Source organism: Melozone crissalis, unplaced genomic scaffold (genome assembly GCF_028551555.1).
Source record: "Melozone crissalis strain CALT ecotype California unplaced genomic scaffold, PUWL_Pcris_2 ptg000012l_1, whole genome shotgun sequence".
Lineage (NCBI taxonomy): Eukaryota > Metazoa > Chordata > Aves > Passeriformes > Passerellidae > Melozone > Melozone crissalis.
In genome coordinates this window covers 8,678,220-8,703,734 of record NW_026535790.1, presented here as the reverse complement: position 1 = coordinate 8,703,734, position 25,515 = coordinate 8,678,220, and the positions used below count along the sequence as shown (strand labels likewise).

Sequence of the window (25,515 nt, the reverse complement as noted above, 5' to 3'; positions counted from 1 at the left end):
TTGGGGCCCGGGCCCGCCCTCAAGGCGGCCGGCGGGGCCGGGCGGGTACTGCGGGCGCTGATTGGCTGCAGCGGCTGACAGCCGAGTGCTGATTGGCTGGCGGATGGCGCTGCCGTCGCCGTTGGCGTTGTGAGAGGCGCGGCCGTTGTTCCGGCCCGGCACGGACGGTGACCCGGCCCGGCCCGGCCCGGCACGGACGGTGACCCGGCGCGGCTAGGCGCGGCCCGGCCCGGCGCGGCCATGCTGTGCCACGGCGAGGGCCTGCTGAGCTCCCTGACGGCTCTGATGGCGCTGGCGCTGGCGCTGAGCCGCAGCCCGGCGCTGGCCTGCCTGCTGCCGGCCGGGCTCTACCTGGCGCTGCACCTCCTGGCCCTGGAGCCCGCGGCGCCCCAGAGCGCGCAGCGCGTTCTGCGGCCCCGCGGCGCCGCCGCCCGCATCGCGCACCGCGGCGGAGCGCACGACGCGCCCGAGAACACGCTGGGGGCCATCCGACAGGTCAGCACGGGCCCCGGGGCTGGGGCTGTGTCCGATAATCCGCCCTCACAGCGGCAAGGCGTCCTCAGCGTCAGTAACTCGGGCCGCTCTTCCCATAGCTGCTGGAAGTTGTGTGGGTGTTGATCCTTCGTCCCAAAGGGAATTTCAGCTCCGAATCTTGTGGGAGCTGTTATAGCCTTGGTGCTGATGGATATTTCAGCGATAATGAAATACTGTGTTTCCTTGATGTAGCAACAGCACACAGAGAGTGGACAGCAAGTCTGTAAGAGGTTGTTTGTTTTTTTCAACCTTGAAGATCTGTGATGAAAATCCACATTTAGGGGGAAATCTGGTACCAGAACTTCTGTGGGCAGCCCTGCCATGGCTCACTGCCGCCTCATGTGCAAGGCATCAAGGCACAGCCAGGGTTCACAGTCTCTTTCTGAGAATCATTCGAAACAGACAAAACCTTTATTGATTACACGTGTGTTGTGCTCGCTCTGAAGTGGGTTAAAGCAGTCAGTAGCCATGTTGCTTGAATTCGTAATGGCTCTTGGGGTGGAGGCCTCCATGTGGTTCTGGTCTCTAGACTTTTCTGAGGTTTCAATACCTTTCTGGTCACTAGGGTTATTGTCCCTAACATGTAGTTTTTACAGTAGAGGGGCACAGATTAGAAGAGCTATTGTGCTGGGCTTGGTGATAATGATTTATAGGGCGTTTACAAAGATACTGGAGTCTGTTTACTTTATGTTTGGTTTATGGTTTCTTCATCCTACCCTGTGTCCCAGTTCCAGTTTATCAATCTCTGGAATGTAGTGTTTCTGTGGGGTTGAGACGTTGCTGCTCTGAGGATCTCTTACCTTTGTGTGAGACAGGATTCTTAGTCCTGGTAAATTCTGAAGCTGCACAATCCTTACGTAGCAGACACCTGGAGGTAACCTCTGTACTCAGTTTTGGTCTTTCTGGTGCATTGTCCCTTTTCTCAGGAGGGCATTTGTCCTTCAGAGCAATTGGTGTTGTTAGCACTTCACTCAAGTGTTTTTCTGAAGAGTTCTTGGGAAAGATCCAGGGCAGGAAAAGGGTGTATGAAATGTTCTAAGGCAGCCTGGCTGCTTCTTGCTCTCTGATAAGGCCAGTCCTCAGAGAGGAGCAGGGATTTGCCATCCATCTACTGCTTGCCATACACGTGGTAAGCAGTGTGCACTAAGTGTTAAAGTGCAGATATTTGCTTCTCTTGCCTTTCAGAAAAGAACATAGGGACTTCAGGGTTATTACCTCAGAAGGAGAGAGCAGGATTCTTTTCTGCATTTTTATCATGAAACAGTTTCCATCCCAATACTGTGGCAGAATCATTATGGTTTTAGCTGTAAAATAGATTAGATGGTTCAGTTGATTTTTAAACACTCAGCAATGACTTGGATAAAACCTGCTTTTTTCTGCAGATGAAGACTACTGAAAAGTACATTAATATTTTATTATTTTTTACCAAAATACAAGCTGATTATGGCTGCACCTGTGTCAAATCTATAAAGCTGGTTTTTCTGTTGTGTATGTGATTTTTAAAATTTTTTTTAAGGCAGCTGAGAATGGAGCAACGGGTGTGGAGCTGGACCTTGAATTCAGTGCAGATGGTGTCCCCATTCTCATGCACGATGACACAGTTGAAAGGACAACTGATGGGGCTGGGAGACTGCAGGACCTGACTTTTGAGGAAATCAGGAAGCTGAATCCAGCTGCAAAACACAGGCTACGGTAAATGAACTGCTCTGAAATTACACTTTCAACAGTGGAAATGTAATTCTTGATGAACAAAATTAGTGATTTGATCTATCACTGATAAAATTTTTTGAAAATCTAAAACTTAGTCCTATATTTTAATTCTGATTTGATTTTAGAGGTACATGAGACTATATCTCCTTACCAATCAGTAGATTACGAACAGTGAAACACGGTCAAGATAAACTGGCTTTCAAGGACAAAATCCACAGGCCTCTAATGTGAAACAGGTCAATGTTTACATAAGCTTATCCTAAATTGACTGCAGGACACTGAAGGTGCTGGGATCTTCATGATATGTCAGAATTGGCTACAGGAATCACTTCTAAGATTAGTTTTATTCACGTGTATTTCTTGACTGATGGTGTTTTGGGGATTCTACACATCAGGTTTATGCTGTTGAAGAGGAGCTGGACAGATTTTGGGCGACCTCACTATGACCCTCGTGGCTGATTAGGTCCTTCCTAGGGGTATGCAAGGGGAAATATCTCTGTACATTACTAAGAATTTGATAACAATGCAACTTGTGAAGTATCATGAGTGAGTCCATTTCAGAGGAAGGACTCTGTGTGTGCTCCTGAGACACTGCATTAGGGAATTCCAGAGCTGCAGATGTGCCTCCTGTGGGTGTGTGGCACAAGGAGTATCTCCCTGTCTCACTGGAAGGGGCATCACCTGGGCCAGGCAGGGGGAATTTCCACAGGCAGTGACTCTGAGCAGCTGCTGTTCACTGTCAGGAGTGAATGAACTGCCATCCCGTCAGGAATGATTTATTGACGGGAGAAGCTGCTTCTGCTGATCCTCAGCTCGTCCTGCCTGTTCTGCCAGGATTGGCATTTCTGGCTCAGGGCTGGGGAGTGCAGTAGGAGCAGGAGGAAGGCAGCAGTTGGGACTGAAAGCTCATTTGTGGGAAGGAGGTGAAGAACTGGGGCTGGTGTTTTGGGGTGGGACACGGGGCCAGGGAGCACTGGATCCCACCTCCAGTTCCAGTGCAGCAGCAAACTGTGCTGGAATCAACCCTGTTGGAGGTGCCATGCAGGCCCATGTGTGTGCACGTGTGTGTTGACTGCATTCCAAGGAGTTCTCTGTTTGTACAGGAGCCAATTCCAGGATGAAAAGGTGCCAACTCTTAGAGAAGCTGTTGTGGAGTCCATGCATCACAATCTCACAATCTACTTCGATGTCAAAGGCCATGCAAACCAGGTACTGCTCACTGCAGTGACAGTGACACTGCTCACTGACCCCTCCCTCACCCCTGCTTTGGGCTCTGACCTGCTCTTGTGCTGCTATCAGACTGCTCCCTGGGCACAGTCCCTTCTCTAACAGGGGTGAGCCCAGGCCTGCTGCTTGTGGCACCCAGAGCTGTCCTGGGAAGCTGCAGCTTAGGATTGGCCCAAGGCTGGTGCAAGTGCTGCACTCAGCTCCCAGGGAAACAGAGCAAAGGGAATTCCCTGCTGTGCTGGGGGAGTCACAACCTCATCTTCAGCCTCTAACAAGGGATCTGTAATTTGCATTACTGAAGGCAGATGAAAATGATCCATCACTAACATTTTACATAAATTAATTTTTTTTCTTTAGCCTAGCGAAATATAGGAATAAATAATTTTAACTCTTCAACTAAAGCCTGGGTAGTACTAAAAATTATATCCACAACATATTTAAGGGCATTTCAAACACTGAGAATCCTACTCATTATTGTAAATAGAGTAATGAACAGAAATTCTTTTGCTAAAAACCAAAATATCATTTCTGTGTTAATGCTATAAACATCATGCTGTTTTTCTTCTTCTCCCTTTCTATTTCAGTCTTGTAACACAGCAGGGAAGTGTTTTTAAGATTGTTCTAAAATGGCTTTGCAGTGTAAATTAAATATGAGTGTATGCATAACATCTCTGTGTGTCTCTAATTGCAGGCAGTTGAAGCCCTGAAACAACTCTACCAGGAATTTCCACAGTTGTATAACAGCAGCATTGTCTGTTCTTTCATGCCAGAAGTTGTTTATAAGGTGATGTTTCCTAAAAGTTTATTTTTTATTTTTTCAGTCCTGTCTGGGAATTTCAGTATGGTATTAAACTCCCAGTTCCAGGTTATTTTTGGACTTTTCAAATTCCTAAAGCTTTTAAAAACAAATGGAGCATAATGCATAATCTTATTAGATCACTCTACTCATTAGATGCAAAAGGAATCTACAGCAATTCCCTCGCTTGTGAAAGCAGTGCAGACAAATGTGCATTGCTCTTCTAGTTGGTGTCTGGCCAGGTATCTGTGTGCAAGGTACCTGCTGAATAAACCCTTTTTAAAACTCTATCCTCATTCTTATTGCCAAGTCTACTTACCTTTTTTTCCCTTATATACATTGCATGACTGCTGTGTAATTTCTTTAATGTAAGAGCTGGGGCTTATTCAGTATGATTTGAAGGAAAAAACCCTATAAAATATAAACATCTTTTTAAAACAGTTACAAAAGGATCTGGAGGGGAAGGGCAGATTCTGGTAGAGTTGTAAATGCAAGCTAGGACTTTGTATCTAATCTCTCAAAAATTGTATTTGATGCAGTTGGGATTTTGCATGACTTACAGTCTTTCTTCCTTGGTCCTCCAGATGAGACAAGCTGACAGAAATGTTGTGACAGCACTGACCCACAGGCCCTGGCAGCTGAGTCACCTGGGCAATGGGACACCCCGCTTCAGTTCCTCCTGGAAGCATTTCTTGTACATGGTGATGGATGTCATTCTGGACTGGAGCCTGCACAGTTTCTTGTGGAGACTGTGTGGGGTTTCAGCTTTCCTCATACAGAAGAATTTTGTTTCTCAGTAAGTGTTGAAGTTTGCTCATTTATCAGGAGACATTCTCTTCTCTTAGTATATAGGGTGGAGTTAACACAGTACGTGCTTATCAAAATGTTCCATTTAGTGTTGCATGAGGCGTCTTGATAATTTCTTTACTCTGTGCTGTTTTATGATTTTAAGCCTCTTTTTTATCTGAATTTTTACTTTCTGTTAATCTCAGAGAGAAAAAGTATTTGTTGCTTTTGCCTGTTTGCAATAAGAAAACACAAAAAGATGATGTGGCAGAATGTGACACACTGCTGTTCCTTGATGTGCTGCTGCTGCAAGACCAAAACTCAGCTGTAGCCTCAGCACTGTCTGCCTTAGCTCTGTGTAGTGTCAGCTGCTCTCAGGTGTCTGTTCCTTGCAGGGACTATGTGAGGCACTGGTCTGCCAGAGGAATCCGAGTGGTGGCCTGGACAGTGAACACGTTTGCAGAGAAAAGCTACTACGAGAGCGTCCTTGACTGCAGCTACATAACCGACAGCTTGGTGGAGGACTGTGACCCCCACTACTGAGCCAGCCCCACGCTGCCCTCCTGGCAGGGCTGGTGGGCTGCTGAGGAGAGCCTGGGAAAGGCAGAGCAGCACCTGGCTTCTGCCTCTGGTCACATCTCAAATGCAGGAACCTTCTGGTGCAGCCACAGAGTCTGAGGAAATCACTGTCATGTGAAAGAATCAGATAATTTTGGTTCTAAATTGGTGTCAGCAATTTTGGTGTCAAAATTTCAAATCATAACTAGATGTTAGTAATTTTAACTAGCACGTCCTACAAGTGTATACTAATTTGAGGTTGATTTAGAGCACCTTAAAATTATTGACATTATTTTTCTTAAAACAAAAACTGGAAATAATGGTACAATGGTGCCAAAATAGAAGATGAGTATATTTCCCTGCCCTGTGTGGAAAGATGGCTGTGCTGAATACTGATGAGGAAGAAAAAGCCAACTTTCCATGTGTGATGTGATGTGAAGGTTATGAGAATTAACAAAAAAACTTGATTAGCTTCTTATCTTCCAGACCTTTTAAGAGAACCAGTGGAGGATAGGAAATTGTTTCTTCTAATGAAGAAAAAACACAGCACATGAATGTATTTATTTTAAAGATAAAGCTATATATAGAGTGCTGCAGTAGAACAAATGGTGCTGAAATGTCTTTTTAGTTTGCTTTTGGTTGCATGATTGAAGGGCACTCAGAGGGATATGGAAACTGTAATCCAGATTTAACTTGAACTCCAAAGAGTCTGCAGTAACAATAAAAAGTCTTTGAGAATTCATGGGGAAGTGTTCTTTGTCAGCTGTGCAGGAGGGTATTTATACAAAATGTCAAAATGAGTGCAGATTGTCCCAGTTAGGGTAAATCCAAACTTCTGGAATACCACAGATTCATGCTGTGACCTGCTGGGAGGGATGGATTTTTTGTTTGTTTCCTGAGCTCCATCCAGGCACAAAGAAGCACAAAGGAGGTGCCTTTCCCTGTCACTCACCCCCTGCTCTGCAGAAGCAGCAATCTCAGCCTCCTGGTGCACATCCTATAGAATGTGTAGGTTTATGTCCAGATCCTGTCCTGCCCCGTCCTGGGTGCTGTGCTGTTACTGCTGAGCCCACTGAAGGGCAATGACTCTTCATGGCTAAGGCCTTGCTCCAAAGGTCCAGCTCTGGTTGCTGCTGGAGCTTCTGGCACTGCTGAGTCACCATCCTCAGTGCAAACACCAGGTCCATGTCCATGCCCACAGCCAGGCTCCACAGCTGTATGTGCAGGGAAACAACATTGAATCTCTGCTCTTGCATTGTGTGTAAAGTTTGTCCTTTTCTCTGTGCCTGTGGTGGCTGGCTTTGGGTTGTCTCCAGCCTAAATTATGAGCAAGATGAAAAGATGTGCCTCTTCCCAGAGCAACAAGGGAGGAAAAAAACCAGGCAGTAGTAGAAAATGAGCTAAACAAAACAAAACAAATTATCATGGTGGTGGCAAAGTTGAGGTCTTGAATAACCAGAAGGTGCATGAAATCTCAAAGTCATGTATGATAAAAAAATAATTTAAACAATAAGTCTTAGTTTTGTTACTTCCAGTCAATCCTTTATAGAAAAAGACATGTAAAGTTCCAGTTTACAAGCAATAGTTTTACACAGATGAGAATTTGATAAGTAGACACTCTTAGTTCTGATGGCTTCATCAAAGCTACTTTTAAGTGACTGTAGTAAATTGTGAAAATGGCTCAGAAAAATGAACTCAGTTCACACAAGTTACTTCACAGCCATTATAATGTCTCAGTCTTTAAAAACAACTGCACATTAATATACTTCTGTTTATTAAACCAATACTGCAGATAAAAGCTGATAAAACAGGTAAAACAATATAACTGTTAGAAAAATATTTTTAAACATACAACTTTTATTTACAGTTTGGCACAAATTACCTTATATTTAGTCAACAACTCATGGAGGGAGCCTGACTGCATCGAGGTGATGCCAGCCAGTCCTGGGGGAAGGCTGTCACCAAACACCACTGCTGCGAAACAACCCCAGAAGGGGGATAGTCCCTATCACAGTAAAAAACCGAAGTCCCAACACATTTTACAACCTGTTCTTATATTTTTTTCCTTGCATTTGGATGTCAAAAAAGATATTTGAGAGATTCTTTTATCATTAGTGCAAGAGAGGATGGCTTCCTGCAGCAGTGCCTTCACTCGGTGCTGCTCAGCGCTGGAATCTCTCGCTGCCATCACTGCCCGTGCCGCTTTGGGACTGGAACCCCCCGGTGCCATCGCTGTCCGTGCCTGCCCAGGGCTGGAACCGCCCGGTGCCATCGCTGTCCGTGCCTGCCCAGGGCTGGAACCCCCCGGTGCCATCGCTGTCCTCCTCCAGCGCCACTGCCCGGGCGCGCAGGGCGAGCACCACGGCCCGGGACGTGCCGGGGCTCCGGCCGGGCGGGCTGGGCTCAGCGCCTGCTCGGCACAAGGCAAACAGCGTTAGAGAGGGCAGCCCCAACGCCAGAACAGTCCCTGCTCTGCAGGGATCTCTTCTGTCAAGTTTTTGAAATGAAGTTACATGGAGTTGAGACTGCCATGCAAGGTCCCATAGCCTTATTTTACTCTGAGCAGGATGATGTTCTTGGGACTCTACCCCCTTTCACACCAACACGTGAAGTCTGTTTCTAAACTGATTTAAAGTTCTTGTCTGTCTGTTGGGTGCTCCTATACTCTCTAGTACACAAAGGCTGGTGGTCAGGCTTTAGAAGTCGCCTCCAACACAGAACAAGCTACCAAAAAGCACAGTCTGTAGAAAAAATTCACCCCACAAGCCCAGTTGTAGGGGGATAGAATATAAGAAACTAAAGATAGTGTAGAAAGTAATCTTACCCTAAGGAGTTGCAGCTGGGCCAATTATCAAAGATCAGGATCAGACCTGACTTTAACAGGACACAGCTGTAAGCAATGAGAAGAAGATGCTATAAAAGAGTGGGGTGGGAGGTTAAGAAGGGAACTGGAGTCAGTGGCTGCTTTGAGAAGAAGAAAGAGTCAGTGCTGTGAGGAGCTCCCCACAAGAAACACCAGAACGTGTGGAACTTTTGTGATAAGGAGACAGCAGTATGGCAAAACCCAGTCATTTTGTTTTCTCTCTACACAAGATGCTAAAATGCTGTGTCCCTGACTTGCAGTTGTCACACACTGTGTCTGTACATCAAACATTTTTACTGAGCTGAATTTTTAAGAGTTTCCTGTGTTTCATCTTGGTTGCTTACCTGGTGAAAAGTCGCTGCTGCTTGAGATCTCAACAGAAAAGGGATGCTGAAAACAAAATTCACAAGCAGATTTAGGTCATGGTTTCCCTCCTGTGTGTGTTATCTTGTATTTGAAAAGATACCAGTTATCTGTAACAAAATCATACTCTGCAAGTCTTGAGCAGGTTTGCGATTATGAGTGTTCAATGGCTGTTCTGATCACATTTTTATATCTAAGTTAATCTTTAAAGTTATTTCCATGCATACAGGACTTTGCCACACATACACCCATCACCTATGTCACACCCCAGATTCTATATAGGGGAATCTACATTTCCCTCTTTTGACCATCTCACCTCATTGTGGGATGTGTTTTGGTGTCTGTCAAATGCCCTTTCTGGGTAGCCTGGCACCTCCTGGGCAGGTTGCATGGATGGGTGGTATGAAGAGGAGCTCCTCTGAAAAACAGTGTTTGGCATCAGCAGTCTGTGATCTGGCTTCCAGCTGTCACTGTGTGGTCAGCACTGCTCATCTCCCTGCTCTCAGGGAGATGGCCTTTCTGCTAAATCCACAATGAGATCATTCTGGCATCTCCTTCTGAAATCTGATCTTAACTACAAGAACATCCACACTTGGGAGGTGACAAATCTCCCTCTCAGGAGTCCCACTTGTGACACTCAACATGGGCAGATGTTGTCTGAAAATCCCCAGCACATAGAAAATGTCCCTCATATTCAGCTCACCTCTTTACAGTCAACATTTATTTGTATTATCACACACATATTTATAGTTAACAATATCAATTATTATCCATACTTTGTTTTTATTTATGTCATCATTTTAATGATAGACAGTCATACAGGGGGATTTGGTTTTTTGGGAGGAAGGAGAGGAACCTACCAAATACTTTTGCTCTATCAGTATTTAGGTCAAGGAGTATTTACTCAACCCAAATAAAAACACCAGACAGCACCTATATGTCCACATTTTAGCATTAGTTTGATGGCTCAGCAGGCAGGACTGCCTTGAAAAATAAATTCAAGTTTAGTTATCAGTGTTGTATGGGATTTAAAAGGGGGTTAGGTCAAAGCACTCAGTTTTACCTCAGCTGAAAATACCCACACATCACAGCCCCCTAAGGAAATGCATTGCTGGGGAGGAAGGCAGCCTCCTCCTTAGCCTAGGCAAGGTTCAGGTGTGACCAAACCCTTTGGTGACCATCACTGCACATGAACATTAGGAATGTTTTCTTGAAGTTTCATAACCATAAATTATATCTGGTGAGGGTAAGGACTTTTCTATATCCAGATTGAATTCCAGCCTGGAACAAATAATTAGGGAACTTTCACACAGCATCCTTTTGCTGTCTGGAGTTAAGCAGCAAGAATTTAGATTGAATTTTAAGTATAGCCTTCTCCCAAAGCAGCAGGCTGTTTGCACAGCTGGAGGAGCCCCATGGACCTGCCCCAAGCAATTAAACAGCAGCAGCTGAGCAGTCAGACTGACCTGCTGGCCTCTTCCTCCCAGGCCAGACGAGCTTCTTCTCTTTGCCCTTTGCTCTCTTTGTAGCTTTTGGAGCAGAAACTTCTTATCTTGTCCTGCCTGTAGTCAAGATATATTTGATCATTAGCTGGAATGCACTAATTATCCTTGAAAGGATCAAGGCCTGTAAGTAACCAGTGACCAAAATAATTCCTTCTCTTCTAAAATAATCTGTCTACAGAGGGAGCTGCAGCAACACATCTTGAAGATAAAATTCTTTTGCTACAGCTCTTTGTGAGTTAAATTTCCCTGTAACTCCCATGAGGAAGGACTCCCACCCTCCTTTGCACAGTTATAGGAAAAACAGGTTACAGCCCCACAAAGCTGGACGAGATAATCAACATAGAAGCCAAATTATACAAAAGATACAAATGAAAGCCAAACTTACATTAATAATTTGGTTATGTAAGAGTTTGATCATGGTCTTCCTTGCTTGTATTATTTGCCAGTAGAGATAAGTAACAATTCTAAACAAAACAAAAGGTCCATTATATGAGCACTTTATTCTAGTCAGTGTCTAGATAGAAATGTATCTTGTTCATTTTAACCCATTAAAAGACTTATATATACACATCTCTGTACACACACACAGAAAATAGATGTACACGATTACACAAGGAATGGCAAACACATGGATTTGCCTAAAACAAGGCAAATGCATGAAATTGCTTAAAACATTATTTTATAAAAGACCCAAAAATTTGTGGACTTGTATTCAAGATGAGAGGTCATTTAAGTGAGTGAACAATACAAGATGCATTTCAGATAACAAAATAACATAGAATGACTCTGTCATTGCCAGTTTTATCCACTTAAGGCCTTTTTCTAGTTCTTTTCATTAGCAGATACTTACAGTACAACAGTAGAGATGATGAAGAAGAAAAGTTCACTTGCAATTAAATTGTGGTAGATCCACACTACCCATTTTGAGGCAGTGTATCTTTCCAGTGTCTGTATCCACTCACCAACTGCAGCATACATGGAAGGCAAACCTCTGAAAGGGCCACATTCTTCTGAAGGCTTTAACCTGAGAGTGTGGAAAAACAGCTACTTAAAGCTTTGTACGTTAACCAGTGAATTAGTTAATACTGTGATTTTGTACATCAAGATGCTCCTCAGTTTTCTATAGCCCTCTAATGTCTTTGGGCTCCCAGGGTACTTCCATGATCTGTATTTCATTTTTAACTTGTGTTCCTCTCCAGCCATTAAATGCCCACCCCAGACCATGCAGTGAGACATGAGCCCTGCAATGGATCAGCACCAAGCCCTGGAAGCACAACCTTGACATAAACATAACCTGTCAATCACTGTAGCACACACTACAGGAAATTGAAAAACTGGATTTTTTTAACATTTCACCACAAGGGGAAATCATTTCACCTTGCCTTCAGGGACATGAGTCACTGCAGATCTTCAGTAACAACAGAAGGTGGTAAAGTAAGACAGCTCATTGTAAGAATTAACATTGTCAGGTAGACTGAAATAGGAAAGTGTTTGCTTTGAAACTGAACCACTCCAGGCAGTCTGAAATTCCCACTTGCCCTTAGGAAATGATAGCTCTGACAGCTTTCATCCCAACTGATTTCATGTGTCTCACTAAATACTGAAATCACATTGCTGACTATTGTCAAGAGAAAAGTGCATCCATGCTGCCCTCCTTCCTGTGGCCAGAGTGACACACGCAGAACCAAAGCAGCTTTGAGATACTGGTAACAACCCAGATCCATTACCACAGGGTCAGCCTGCCTGCAGAAAGAGCCTCTGAAGTTCAGAATTAATCCAGGAGCTGCTCTCAACTGAGTTTTCCCAGGTGTTTCTCTGCTGCAGACCCAGAATCACCAGTACTGTAAGTAAGCCGGGAACTAGGACTTGGTCACGGATACTTTTTTAAGAAGAGGAAAAGTAAAATTTTATGCCTTTAAACAGGAATCCAAAATGCAACTTTGCTTCTCCTCCTGCTTCCTCATGGGACAAGTTACTCAGTGAGTCACATTCTCACAAGCTCACAGAGCAGATCTTGTTTTCAGAGCACAGAACAACTCATGAACACCTGAAACCTTCCACCAGCAGTTAATATAACTTCTTTTATAGAGAAATGCAGATCCTCTGCCTGGTATCAGGTCACACAGCACAGTGATCTTCCATACCTCCAGACAGTGACCCCAGTGACAGACAGGACTCCAAGGAAGGAAGGACAAAACAGCAGGAAAATGAAGGATGTGGTCATTTGAGCAGTTCTCCAGACTTCACGAGGGGGCTGGCAATTCCTCATCAGACTGACCTTTAAAGAGAGGAAGGCACTTTGGAATGCTCTTACCTGCCACTTCAACTTGGTTTAAGTCAATCTGAAATTGCTGAAATAGCATCTGTCAGAAATTTCCAACACCAACTTTTACGTGGATTTGATAGATAGAGTGTAGTTTTACAAAACTTCAATAACATAGTCTTAAAATAGTAAGAAGCAAAATGAGGTTCTGATGGGTTCTTCAGAAGTCTGCTGGGTAGAGTTTGCTTTTGTAGCATATGCAAACTCATGGTTCAGGGAAATTTTAATCCATCTTTCTACCTACAGCTTTGTTCTTCTACATTCAACACTACAAACTGCTTCATGACCTAACAAACAACTTCTCATCTAGTGATACTACCAAGACAAACAATTCTGAAAAGAAGACATTTCCACCATGATCTTCAGTTGAATCACCCTGCTTACACCTAGATAACTTCACAGAGGGGAGTTGCTGCGGAGTGACTGAGAGGCCAAGTCACAGCCACAGGCTGAGTGTCTATATTGACATATGCACTTGCCCACTGTTAATTCTCCAGCCTTTAATTTTACTGCTTTATTGTTTATGATGAATACAGACAAAGTTTGTTACCTTTTTCACAAAAAATACTATAAGAAATGCTATCATCTGGATACCAGGCAACAGCGGTGAGAACAGGATACCAATCCTACAAGGAAGGATTTATAGGAGAAAAAAGTTACATCTTCACTAGTCACCTTTCAGTTCTCAGTGCACTGAAAGCAGAAAAATACCACAATAACTTCATATACAGATAGTGTGGGATTAGTTGGAAATGTGATTTTGTTACCCTTGATCCTCTAACAGTAAGTCCATCTTTGAAAATATGCAATTTCAAACACACATATCTATGTACAGATCTGCAGAACCTTTTTATAACTGGACTAACATACTCATTCTTGGAAATCAAGCATCTTTTCCAGCATTTAATACTGAGACTATTTCATCAAGAACATCATCTCAGTGAGGAAGTAAACAAAACTCCAGGATATTCCTGCAGGAACTTATCGGGTTTCTCCAGACCAGGTGGCCACCAGGTAAATTACTGACTGAAGGTATTGTTACTTTGTTACACATAATTACTTTGCCAAAGTCACAGTCCCTACCAAAGGCACTGAACAGCTCATTTCCCAGTTATTTATCCTGTTCTTTCTGGGAAACACCCACAAACAGAATAAGATTTTTTTTCATGATAGTTCTACATGCAAATGAAGTTTTGGCTGTAAATTGAACACTTACCAGGTCAAAGTCTGTGCATAGATCAAATCTAAAACATTTCGTCCAATATCAAATTCTGGCAGCCCCAGGCTCACACAGACTGTAGTTCCAATAATTCTGGGGAGAAAAAAAACTATAGTACAACAGCAATTTCTAAATGATAAAGTCCTCTATGGAAATCCCTGTAAATGGCCTTCTAAAAACAAGCATCTGTGACAAATTATTTAGAGGCTGCATTAGTGTCATGCAAAGAAGCCACAACTTGTTCATTAGACAGCGCAGCAAAAATGAATCAATTTGGCAAAAAAAAAATCCTGTAAGGCAAAGCAGGGTTGAAGTAAGACCTAGTATGTGTTTCACACAACTGAAAGAGAGAACCAACAAGGATTTCTTACTGTATCAGTACATATCTATACTATAGTAACTACTTGTGGCTTCAAGCACAAGTATTCTTCTGCTAAAGCAGCTGAAGTGTCAAGGGACCTCAGAACAAAACTGTAACAGCTTTTTCAGGTCGTGAGAATTTTAATCATTAATAAAAAAAAATGAAATTTGTACACTGATACTCTAAATGGACCCTCAAATACTCACATCCTAGTTCAAACTAACTGAGGTTGCAAGGAGCTGAAACAGACAGGTAAGCAAGTACTGAGAGGATTCCTACTGAGGACCAACAATCCCTCTTAGTCACCTCAGTTTTCCTGAGCTGGGGAGACAGTTTTATGCTTGTTGTAGTGAGAGCAACAAAGGTTTTGGTAACTATCACATCTTGATACCACCTTATCAACTGCATCACCAACAGAGCTGGGTTTTCAGGAGGTTACTCTCAGCACAAAATGTTAAATACAAGCAATTGTACTTTGAACCTTTCATGTCTACGTCAGGCGCTTTTGCCCAGTTTATGGGAGGCCATTCATCACAGCTGACATTGCAGTTTTAGCTCTGTGACTTTCTGCTGGGAGGTGGTTTCCTACTCAACACCACAAGAACAGGAGGATTGAAGTACACTGGCAAGAGCTGTGGAGGAAATGTCCTCAAGAACTTCTCAACATTGTCTTGTGCAAATTAAAGAAGAAGTTAACAAAGCCCTACCTTGTAAACCAGTCTTGTTCAAATCATGGGCAGAGAGCAAACAATGGATCTCCTACACAAAAGCATGGCCAGGGATCTAAATGCTCTGTAGAGCTGGCAAGCATTTCAATACTGCCTAAGCCATAAGCCATGTTTGGCACTAAGAACAACAGATGTCAGAAGTAAATTACTTTTTCCTTACATCCACTTCACAGTACTTTCTCATTTATCATGCTGGACACTTCTATCTTTGAGAGACTCATTATATGCTTAATAAGACTGATAAAATCAGATTTAAACTTGTGGGCACTGTAGTGACATACTGAGAAGGGAAAAATCACAGTGGGTATACCAAGGAAAGGCAGCAGTGTGCCCATGCTTGTGCAGAGAAGATGGATTTGTGCCTGAGACAACTGATTGTCACCTCAGTCTCAGGAAATCCATGAGAGTAGAATGTGGCTTCCCCCCTGCATGTGTTTCCATCTCCAAAGGGGAAAAGGACACACTGATCTCCTTCTAAGGAGGAACAGCAATAGACACAAGGCATGTACACAGAGACTCTGCCTGGTAGGGAAAATCAAGGAAACTTCATGGCCACAGCCATGCTTCTGCTGGACTTTTATCACATGGAGAAACCAGATCATATCTTTGGGTAATGAATGAAAAGGAGATTAGAAAAGTAGAACTCACCTTCTTAAAAACTCTCCAAAGAAAGAGCCAAGCAAACAAAATATGAAGTCAACTAGAACAAGACGATAGATATCTTGGCCAACCAAAGTTTCCCAGCACTTTAAGAAACAGAAGAAAAAAAACCAAATCAAACTAGAATTTAAAAATTATGCTATTGTTCCCAAATGCTTGGGCATCTGAAACTTGATCAAAGATCTGAAATCTTGATCAAATATATTCTAGCAGCCTAGCAAATCATGGTTGACTTCCCAGTGAACAATGCTGCCATCCAGCTGAGAGCTGAGCTGGGCCATTCATTTTTTCCTACAGTTGATTTCTCTCAGGTTGCTAATAAAAATTGTTAGGGTAGGAAACTCAGCTTCCCAAGACACCACATGTGCTTCACGTTGCTGAAGCAAGTCTCTTATCCAAGTGGTTCCTAACCTGGCACTGCAAGTCAGAGATTTGTGTTTTGAAACTTTACCTGTGACTCTGAGGTAGCCACGATGTTCAGCCAATAGTAGCACAATATTCCAACAATTGAGATTTTCAGGATGATATTTCTAAAAAGAAGAAGTAGGAGTAACTGCACCAACAGCTGGTCCATACCTGGATGGAGTGACGGCAGGATGACCACTGGTCACACTTTTTACCTCCTCTTGGCACTGCAGAGTGCCAGGACTAGCAGGAGCTCTCCTGGGAGCTCAGGCGTGGCATTGTTCTATTGTCCTGGCAGGAGGGGAGCTGGGCATGACAACCTTGGCACAGCATCTGCTTAACAGGCTGCTGGCTGGCTGTGGGGGCTCCTCAGGGGAGGGAGGGCTGAGGGACACCAGGGGTTGGGCAGGGTAAATGCCAGGCATCTGTTTTTAAGTGATATTACCTCAGTCCTCTCTCCATTACCCTTCCCTGTCTGGAGAGGGGCCAACAGCCACGGGGCCATCAAGGAGTGCTACAGGCCCAGGTCACAGTGCACCCAGCTGGGAGGGAATCCATTCCTCACCCTCATGCACAGATATAACTTCCCAGAAGCTCATGAAAGATAAAATGTCATGATGACAAGAGTAAGCCTTTGGAGAAGATAAATTCTCCTCCATAGCTCCCTATTCCCCCCACACCACCCAGACACAGCTTTGTATCAAAAAGAACTCAGACAACTTCAGGCTGAAAGCACTAAGAGGTGGCAGCAAGAAATACCTGACAATAGTGACATATATGTGCTGTCCAGGAGTCTGGAACTTCTCCAGGTGCCCAAGCCAGGAGAAGAGGAATGGGACCAATGTGTTGAGGAGAGACACAATCACAGGTAGCACCAACATGGCAGATTGTCTCTGTAGATCATTGCTATACCCTTTCATAAACAGCTAAGAGAGGAAAAAACATAATGAAACAACCCAAACTTAGAGCCTTAACCAAAATGCTGTCTCAAGGTGTGTCCACAGGGAAGCCCCCTGGATGTTCTCATGTTTTAGGGGCCCATGAGCTGCAGCACAGCGACCCTCTCCCCTTCCCCTAAATTATGTGGGACCAAGGGTGGGAGCCCCAGCTCAAATGCAGCTCCTGGGGCAGAAGGGACAGGTCCTGCTGGGGCTGCTTCTTACTGTTTCTCACCCGATGCACTGTCCCTAAGCTGACCATGGGCCCAGGCAAGCAGCTGCTGGAGAGAGGAGGGAGATTTGCTCCTCAGCTCCCTCACTCTTGCCACAGTCCCCAGTGGGGCAGGCCTTGCCAAGCAGCTCTTTAGGGCCAGCAGAAATTGTGTGTGCTCTGGCAGCAACAACAACAACTCTGTCTGTGCTCCTCATAGCGAACAGAGTTCACACTCAGTGTGAAATATCTGTGTGGAAAAATGCAAATTCTAGCCTTACCTCGAGGTTATTAATGGAGAGGAAGTAAACACCAGCACAAGCAGCTACTGCTATTGCCAGGGAAACAACCCAAGCAAGGAGATGAGTAGCAATATGAACAAATCTCTCCATCACAGAAAAATTTACAACTTCTTTGTTTACTTCAGTGAGATCTTCCTGCAAAGAAACAATTTCTAATAAAGAAGTTCTTAGTCAACACCATAAGGAAAAACTTGTTTCAGGGCACTACCAGAGAAACTAAATGAAAGATTATTGCTCTAGAAGATGGGCAGAGTAATATCCTAGGAACATTTACTGGGCAATTATGTGTTCCTATCCTAGAAGTCAAGTTTCACAGAAAATATTTCCAGCCTGCCTTTTGTTTATAAAATAGTTAAATAGCAGGAAGGAGAAAAACCTGAATAAATACTCTGTATGGCAAATATTTAATAGTCACAGAGACTTGTTCAATAGAACAGAAGCACACAAATATTTATATGTAGCTCAATGAGAAAAGGAAAACAAGCAGCTAAGCCAATGCCAGGAGCTCAGACCAAATGAAACTCAGGAAGTCAGGAAGATTTAAATCTCTTAGGCACAGGACTAGCATACTTGTGTTACTCTGCCAGAGACTTGTATGTGCACACACAAATTTGTATGCACAACTAAATCTCCAACAGAATGATTCACACACATTAGTTCTGTACCTCCTGTGGTTTGTACCTTTATTTGTGTGAGGAGATTCTTTTGTTGCAGCTTTACAGCTTCTTCATTAGTTATATTGAAGTCCCAAATACAGAGCAGCTTGCTGGCATTCACAGAGAATGCCTTTGTTAACCTAAAGTTACTGGAGAAGAATCTTGCCATGCTGCAATGAAAATTAAATTGGTCAGATGTGTAACAGGGAAATTCATCAAGTCTTTACACAGGGCAAGAAGGGAGATTTGACAGTTTTTCCATCCCATCACAAGTTTATTGGACCTATGTCAGACCATGTCACATACAACAATGTGGAAAATAAACTTTAATGTAAGAAACTCTAGTATTTCCATCTCAAGATTGTTGCTGACAATCTTTATCTCTGTAAGGCCACATCAATTAGAAACAATATTAGGAGCAACAGCTTACAAAAGGGCATCACAATATTCCCAGTTTGAAGTGGGATTCTCTGTGTGTCCTTCACTATTTTGCAGTTATTTTTAATTTCTGTAATAAAGGTTTGATTCCTGGAGACTATCTTTTGAGCAGAAATTTATACTTAAACTCTACACCTGTAAATAAAGACTTACAGAAACATACTCAAGTAATTATTACCTCTAACTGGGTGGAGGATGGGGTTTTTTATTGTGTGGGTATTTTCCCCTTAATATAAGAGAAACAGGAATTCAGTCAGTTTACCTGAACAACAAGATAAGAAAACAGATGACAAAATATATTCCAACAGTGAAAATATAGGCCAGCTGCATGTTGTAAGATGGACCATTCTCCACTTTACTGATTGTAGCATTGGTGTAAAAGCCATAGTAGAGAACTGTTTGTTGAAAATAACCCTGAAAAGACAAGAGACATCATTCAGAATATTTGCTATCACCTCCATGGTAGGAAGCATCATCATCTGAAGACAAATTACTGGAGGTGGGAGCTGTCCTATTCCTTATCATGAAATCAGAGGTATGATTAAATTTAAATACTTACAGCTCCAGTGAGCAGCTCCAGGCCCGTGAATGAAAGGTTATTTGGTTCTGCTGCCAGAAACTGAGGAATTGTGATGAAACCAAAGTTTATGAGAAATGAGAAGATGTTAAAATTTAGCAGCCACTTCAAGAAAACAAAATAAGAAAGAACACTTGTTCCAAACTCAGCACCAATGATCTTCAGACTCTTGTGCCATGGCCGCAGTTGTTGAAAAAATTCTGAAAGGGCATTTCCAAATCGCCGAAATGACTGCAGGGAAAAAGAGGAGAGACATCAATCTCAGCAAGCAAACAGGACTCAACTTCATAGAATAAAACTTCACATTTTAATGTTGCAGTTTCATTTTGATGTTCAGAATGGATTTGCCCCCTCCATGCACCATAAGATGGTGAACAGGTGCTCCGAAGTGCTCCTGCAGTGCAAGGCATTGTTAATGAACACTGCAGCAATTAACTGGATCCTTGGTAGGTAACATGAAGCCAGACACCAGATTCCTCTGGAGGCAGTGCTAACATGGCAGCTAGAGTGGTTTGCTCTGCTGTGACTGACAGAAGTTTCTGGCACTTACCACTCCCGGTGCTCCCTGTGTCCACTGAGCACCACGATGCCGTGATTTTTTGGTTCTTTCTTTCAGAACTTTGTTTCTGTGGAAGAGCAGGGCAGGGGTGACAAGCAGTATAGTATGAGTTGTAATTGAATCAAGAAGCCAAAGAAGATGCTGCAAATACAGTTTCACCACTGTGCACATGAACAGAATTAGTACAACATGGAGATGTTCTTACTGGTTCATTTCATATCAGCTGATACCTTGGCTCCTGTCCCTGCTATGACAGCATGTTCTATCCTCTCCACTAACTCACACTGGCAGCAGAATTTACATATATTTTGTAAGGAGACAAAAGGATGGTTGAGATCACATGGTCTCTTCTCCATTTTCAATGACCAATATCCAAGTTTGCTTTGAAAATAAATCTCAGGTCATCATTTATAACCAAATCTCAGGACCATGATATTCTGTTTTATATTACAGTGGGAGATTCTTCTTATCTCCATCATTAAATTATTTTCCCTTGCAAGACATTAACTCTTTAAGAATGCATTAAAAAGAACTTTGACATAAAGTGGCAAACCAAAACTCAGCACATGGCGAACTCCCATAGTTGATAGCTAGATATAAATGTTTTTAAACATTTGCAAACATTTACAAACATTTGCTAGAAGTAAATGTTTTTAAAACTAAACACAAACTTTTATTTTTACCTGATCTCTCTCTTTTTTCTCATGGTCTTTGGCATCTTCTGGATTGCTTTAATCCTTTCATTGCTAGACATACTTGCAAGACTTCCAACTAAATCTTCCTCTGCATCAAACCCACGCAAAAAACAAAATTTGGGGATGAGAATACAGCAATTTTTATACACAACCTGAAATTGATATAACAACATCCCTCATTTACACTGCTACCAAGGTGTGTAAGCTGAGACTTAATTATTTTGCCCAGAATATCTTCAGCTCCCTCAGAACTCTAAATCAGATGCAAGTAGTCCAATAATGTTCATAGAAAGAGCTGCCATATAAAGGAAAATTAAATACTGACAAAACTCCAAGATTCTGGTCCACTTGATCACATTTGATAGTTACACTTCTATCATGCTGCATATTGACTTGAAAATTAAACTTTTGCTTTATTTATTCTGTAATTTTAGTTTATGTCAGTGCTCCTACTTATCACTACCTACTCCACAGACACACCTCTCTGACCTAGCAATCAGGCTGCTTCTGCATAGTTGGAATTTGACGCTAATTCTAGGCACAGTGGCTGAAAACAATCTATTAGCTGGTCAAACAAATTCTGATAAAGAGCTTAGCATTTCTTTCTACAATTTAACACCTTCATACTGCACTTAATTTCATTTATCATGGGATTTGAGTGTGTTAGGAGAGCATAAAAGATTAATCACTACCATAACACAAACCTAAACTGTCCCCATGACCACAGAAGGACTGAACACACAGTTCTGGTGAGAAACAGAGCAGCATCAACCACACCATCCTTGTACAAGACACTGTCAAATCAGATCCCCTTATCTAGACCCCTACCTTCCCTGCACACTGGATCTGCCTCAGGCATGCTGGAAGAAGTCACGAAGATCTCATCGGGGGGCCTTCGGTTGCGTCTCCGAATGAAGCTGTCTGAATTGAATAACACAGGTTCCTCAGGAAGCCCAGAGACTCCTGACAATTTACTTAAGAAATTCAAATTTCACTTTGACAAGAACAAGGTAAAAGTGTATCCATTAATCTCACTAACTTCATACAAACATACTCCCCCACTTACTTCTTTCCTGGTTGTCTTTGACAAGCACAAGCAATTTTTCAGATAAATGCTGGAGAAGAGGGGCTGAACCCAGTCTTCAGCTGTCATGGAGAACTCCATCTAACCCATTCACAAATGCACACCTTCACTATTCAAGACTTTCTTCTTAGAAGACAAGGCCTTTCTTTAAAAATCCTTCCCCAGCCTTCAGGGGGATCATTTTGGAATCACACTCCTTCATGCTGAGTAAGTTCTATGTGCCAAACTCCCATTTCCCTGGGGCCAAAATGCAGCTGCTCTCTGCACCTTCTCATCCACTTATTCAAACAGGTGACTACACTCCTGAAAAGCATCTGCCTCCCACCCATGACACAGATGAGTTAGCCACAGCTTTCCTCGCCTGGCCTTCCCAGTGAGATAATGGCCAGCCCCAGTGTCACATCCCAGTGTGGAGCTCAGCTCTCTGATGTGGAAGGACCCCACTTTTGACCCCTTTTATTATGTGAAGGCATTCGTACCTGAACAAGAAGGCTTTAAAATATTTATTAGTATTATTTTATGGAGGGCAAGACTGACATGCAATATTGTGATGCACCACAATCCTTACCCTCTGATCCACTGGAAATTCCATGAGTGTAGGGATAATCCAGAATATGGGAGGTAGAATGTGGGGTGTAAGTCAGTTCTGGCTCAGGCTCAAAGGAAAGATTTTCTTTAAAGGAAATCAGAGTTACACAAAGCTGCAAACTGCTCTGGGTTATTTACAGACACAGAATGCCAAGCCTATGACAAAATACAGATCTAGTGCCAACACAGCAACCTAGTCCCTCAACAAAACTCCCATATTCCACCCCAATGTACATCCTAGTACTCAACACCTTACTCAGTCCATACAAAACAATATTTATCCATCTGTTAGTACAACAATCCCTGGAATTGTTAATAAAACACATGCACTGTTTAAAAAAACCAAGAAGCTAAAAATATTTAGAGAGTAGAGCTTTGCAGAGCAGCAGGACTCCCTCAGGACAGAGCCAAGTGCTATTTGTTCCAGGCATTCTCTAAGCTGGTCACATGGGAAATTACATACCTGTGAAATTTCCATATGGACTTGTTCTGGGTAAATCCTGGCTGTAGTCAGAGCCAGGGCCCAGGGAAACCATTGGGATGGCCACAGGGTAGTTCTGCTCCCTCCCTCTGTGCTCTCCATAGTAATCAGACTGAGATGAATCATGAGGAGTTCGGTGAGAGAATGGGTTCCTTTGAGAGCTCCCCCTGGGTAAGCAATGAAAAAGAAAATCCTGACTGTCATCAAAACCCTCAATAGGTATCCTGAATTTGAGTATGTTATAAAACAAGCTATGATACTGAGAGATATTTTGTATTTAGAACTTCAAGAATATAATTCTGATTTGGTCATCAAATGAATTAAGAAGCTAAAATTTTCTCCACCTGAAGGTCTAACTAAGCAGGAATACTGGCTTGGAAAACAAAGATATCCAAGGTTATATCCCATTGTGAAAATTACTGGAGCTAAAAAATATGTACAACATTATGCCATAAATAAATTTAACTAAAATTCATCCAACATGTAAAAAGTAAACACATAATTTCCTTTGAATGCTGCCTTCCTGGTAACAGTTTTAAAAACTTGTCTGAGAATGAAAGCATAAAGGAGGGATTCAAATAAATCCACAAATTAAAACTCCAGAGAAGATCTGCATATAAATGAATATTTCTTATGGCACAGTCACAGAGCAAAATTAAATAAACTCACCTTCTATCCATTTCCAATGTCTCTGAGAAGTGGTAGTCTGGATTTTCAAAGGCTTCATTGTAATGATAAGACATGGCAAGTCCTTGGTTTGAAGGATGAAATGTTCTTTATATTTGTCCCTACTGCTTCATTAATATGTTAAAAGGATGACTGATTACAGACCTGATTACAAAACAGATGCAGGTGCATAAAAATTAAAAGGAAGGAACTCCATTTTAGCAATTTAGAAGACTCTACTAAAAAATAACATGAACCAGTATAAATCAGCAGTGGTTGTGACTTCATCACCTCACCATTGGGAAACTGGGGTTCACCAGAAATTGCAGGTCAAATAGGAACTCATATTTCTCTATAGTTAGGTCTCTCCAAACCTACAGAACTGCAGTGCCACAGAACTTTTCCCAACACTAATGAGGCCAGGCTTTAGAAGCATGTCAAAATATTGAGAAAAAAATAAAGTTCTCTCTCTCCTCCTTAAACAGCAAAAGCCAAATACACAAATTTTCTCCAAAAATTTAACTCCATTTCCAAAATGAAAGAGGAAGTGAAACCTGCCCTGTTCCTTGCTAGCAGTGCATTTCTAAGTTTTAGTTGTGAATAAGGGACCTGCGGGACTGTGGTTTTGTACAGAGCTGACAACATCTGGAGACTCATTCCTAATGAGGGCTCTTCTAATGGTTTTATGCCTCAATCCTTTAAAAAGGCCTGGTTTTAGATTTCTCACAGAGTGCTCAATTTTAATCTTAAACAAGCCAGACTTAGAATTTGTTGAATGGGAGTCCTCATGAGCCAGTAAAAAGGGAATGTTACATTAGAAGAAGAGAATCCAAATTAAGCAGGCAGTTCTTGCAATTAATCAAAAATCATACTCAAAATAAAAAAGGAAACTATATTTAGCATTTCTTCTTAAAGGCACCATGTAAGTTTCCTAAGCTGGTAAGCTATTCCACAGCAGGGAAAGGAAAAATAAACAATAAAGGGCAAAGCTGGCAAAACCCATCAGAACCTATTTTTATTTCAGCTCCATTCCTAGAAAAGCAGAGCTGAATCTCATTTAACAGTAGAGTCTCAACAAACTTTTTCATTTGCAGTGGATTTTATTTGTGATGTAGCAAAGGAAGTATTATATGAAAAGTAGCTTCAAAATGGATAATTATAAGGTGTCTAGTTTCTGAGGGCTTTTCAAAATCTTATTCTGCCAAAAGAAGCTCTTAAATGACTGTTGTGTCATTTACATGCCTTAAGAGCTCAGAACACAGCCTAAAATCCTGCAGTGTGATGTAGTTGTAAAACACTGCCCAGGTTTTGCACCCTGACTTGCAGAATTAGGCTTATAAACACGAGGGACTGATTGAATTCAAAGTCCAACATTTGAATCAGAACACTGACTACACTTTGATTACAGCATGAGTAAGGGTGCTCTGAGGCCCAGGTACTCAGCACATCCAGTAAAAGCACACCAGGCAATGGGAACACAGAGTGCATCACCCTGCTGATGCAAACAGGGTGTGACTGCTGCCAAAAAGAAACCAGAAACAATCCCTCCTAAGTGCCAAAAAGAAACCAGAAACAATCTCTCCTAAGCGACAATTGTGTTTCTTCAGGCAACAATTTCACACCTACAGAGTGAGGCTCTCATGAAAGCACAAGAGTAGTTAGCAAAGCCTTCTTTCCTCATCTCCAAAAAAACTTAATAAGTGCCCCATGAATCCAAGGCTCTTACATGAAAGAAATCCAAGGCTCTTACTTAAAAGTCATGAGAAGCTTAAATCTCCTGAAGAGGTAGATTTCCTTTGACAGGAAGCACTTAGCTCTTGGTGATCTCTTGAGAACTAGCTCAGAATATATCTGAACTTCTGTACAAACCCTTCAGGAATTAGTACATTCTGTCCCTATATTCTATTTAAAAGCATGGAAATGATTCCTGAAAAATAGTATCGTGGTCTTCTGCAAAGACTTGCTTGGAAAACTAAACACCTTCTATAGTTATAGTTTATATTTCAAACTGCAATGAAAAGCTCAAGAGGGAAACATTACTTTCTCAGGGGAAGAAAATTCTGAGACAATTCCCTTTGAAGAGTGCGCAAAGTTACATTTTTCTATTTTTTTTCAACTGGTTTCCCAGGAACCCAACTCTCTTGGACTCAGCTATCCAAAAAGCTGGGAAGTTTGCCAGCAGGGCAGCTGGAAAGCTGAGCACTGATCTAAAGAGTTTGCCAACTTGCCTGGTCCTCATTGGAGCTGTAGAGAGCACAGACACTTTGATGGAAGTGTATGGG

The 25,515-nt window shown here is 42.4% G+C and overlaps 2 protein-coding genes across 3 annotated transcripts; one reads left to right on the top strand and one right to left on the bottom strand.

Annotated features, from left to right (window-relative positions):
• Positions 1-240: 240 nt before the first annotated feature.
• GDE1 (glycerophosphodiester phosphodiesterase 1) lies at positions 241-6,561 on the top strand. Of its 2 annotated transcripts, none has more exons than XM_054270737.1 (6): positions 241-495; positions 2,051-2,226; positions 3,348-3,453; positions 4,163-4,255; positions 4,852-5,063; positions 5,449-6,561. In XM_054270737.1, exons 1-6 carry the CDS (start codon positions 241-243, stop codon positions 5,594-5,596), a joined length of 990 nt encoding a protein of 329 aa, XP_054126712.1. In that variant the 3' UTR covers positions 5,597-6,561. The 2 variants fall into 2 exon arrangements, with proteins under 2 accessions (XP_054126712.1, XP_054126713.1); XM_054270738.1 differs by having other exon boundaries at positions 484-495; positions 2,055-2,226.
• A 1,212-nt stretch (positions 6,562-7,773) lies between these two features.
• On the bottom strand, positions 7,774-23,310 carry TMC5 (transmembrane channel like 5). The gene is made up of 22 exons (XM_054271173.1): positions 23,237-23,310; positions 22,550-22,734; positions 22,067-22,171; positions 21,243-21,335; positions 20,403-20,502; positions 19,711-19,786; positions 19,143-19,391; positions 18,846-18,997; positions 18,171-18,315; positions 17,469-17,624; positions 16,798-16,964; positions 16,085-16,163; positions 15,622-15,719; positions 13,882-13,977; positions 13,216-13,291; positions 12,487-12,620; positions 11,193-11,366; positions 10,728-10,806; positions 10,304-10,399; positions 9,154-9,255; positions 8,819-8,864; positions 7,774-8,021 (listed from the first exon to the last, which is right to left on the bottom strand). Exons 1-22 carry the CDS (start codon positions 23,308-23,310, stop codon positions 7,774-7,776), a joined length of 2,730 nt encoding a protein of 909 aa, XP_054127148.1.
• Positions 23,311-25,515: the final 2,205 nt, after the last annotated feature.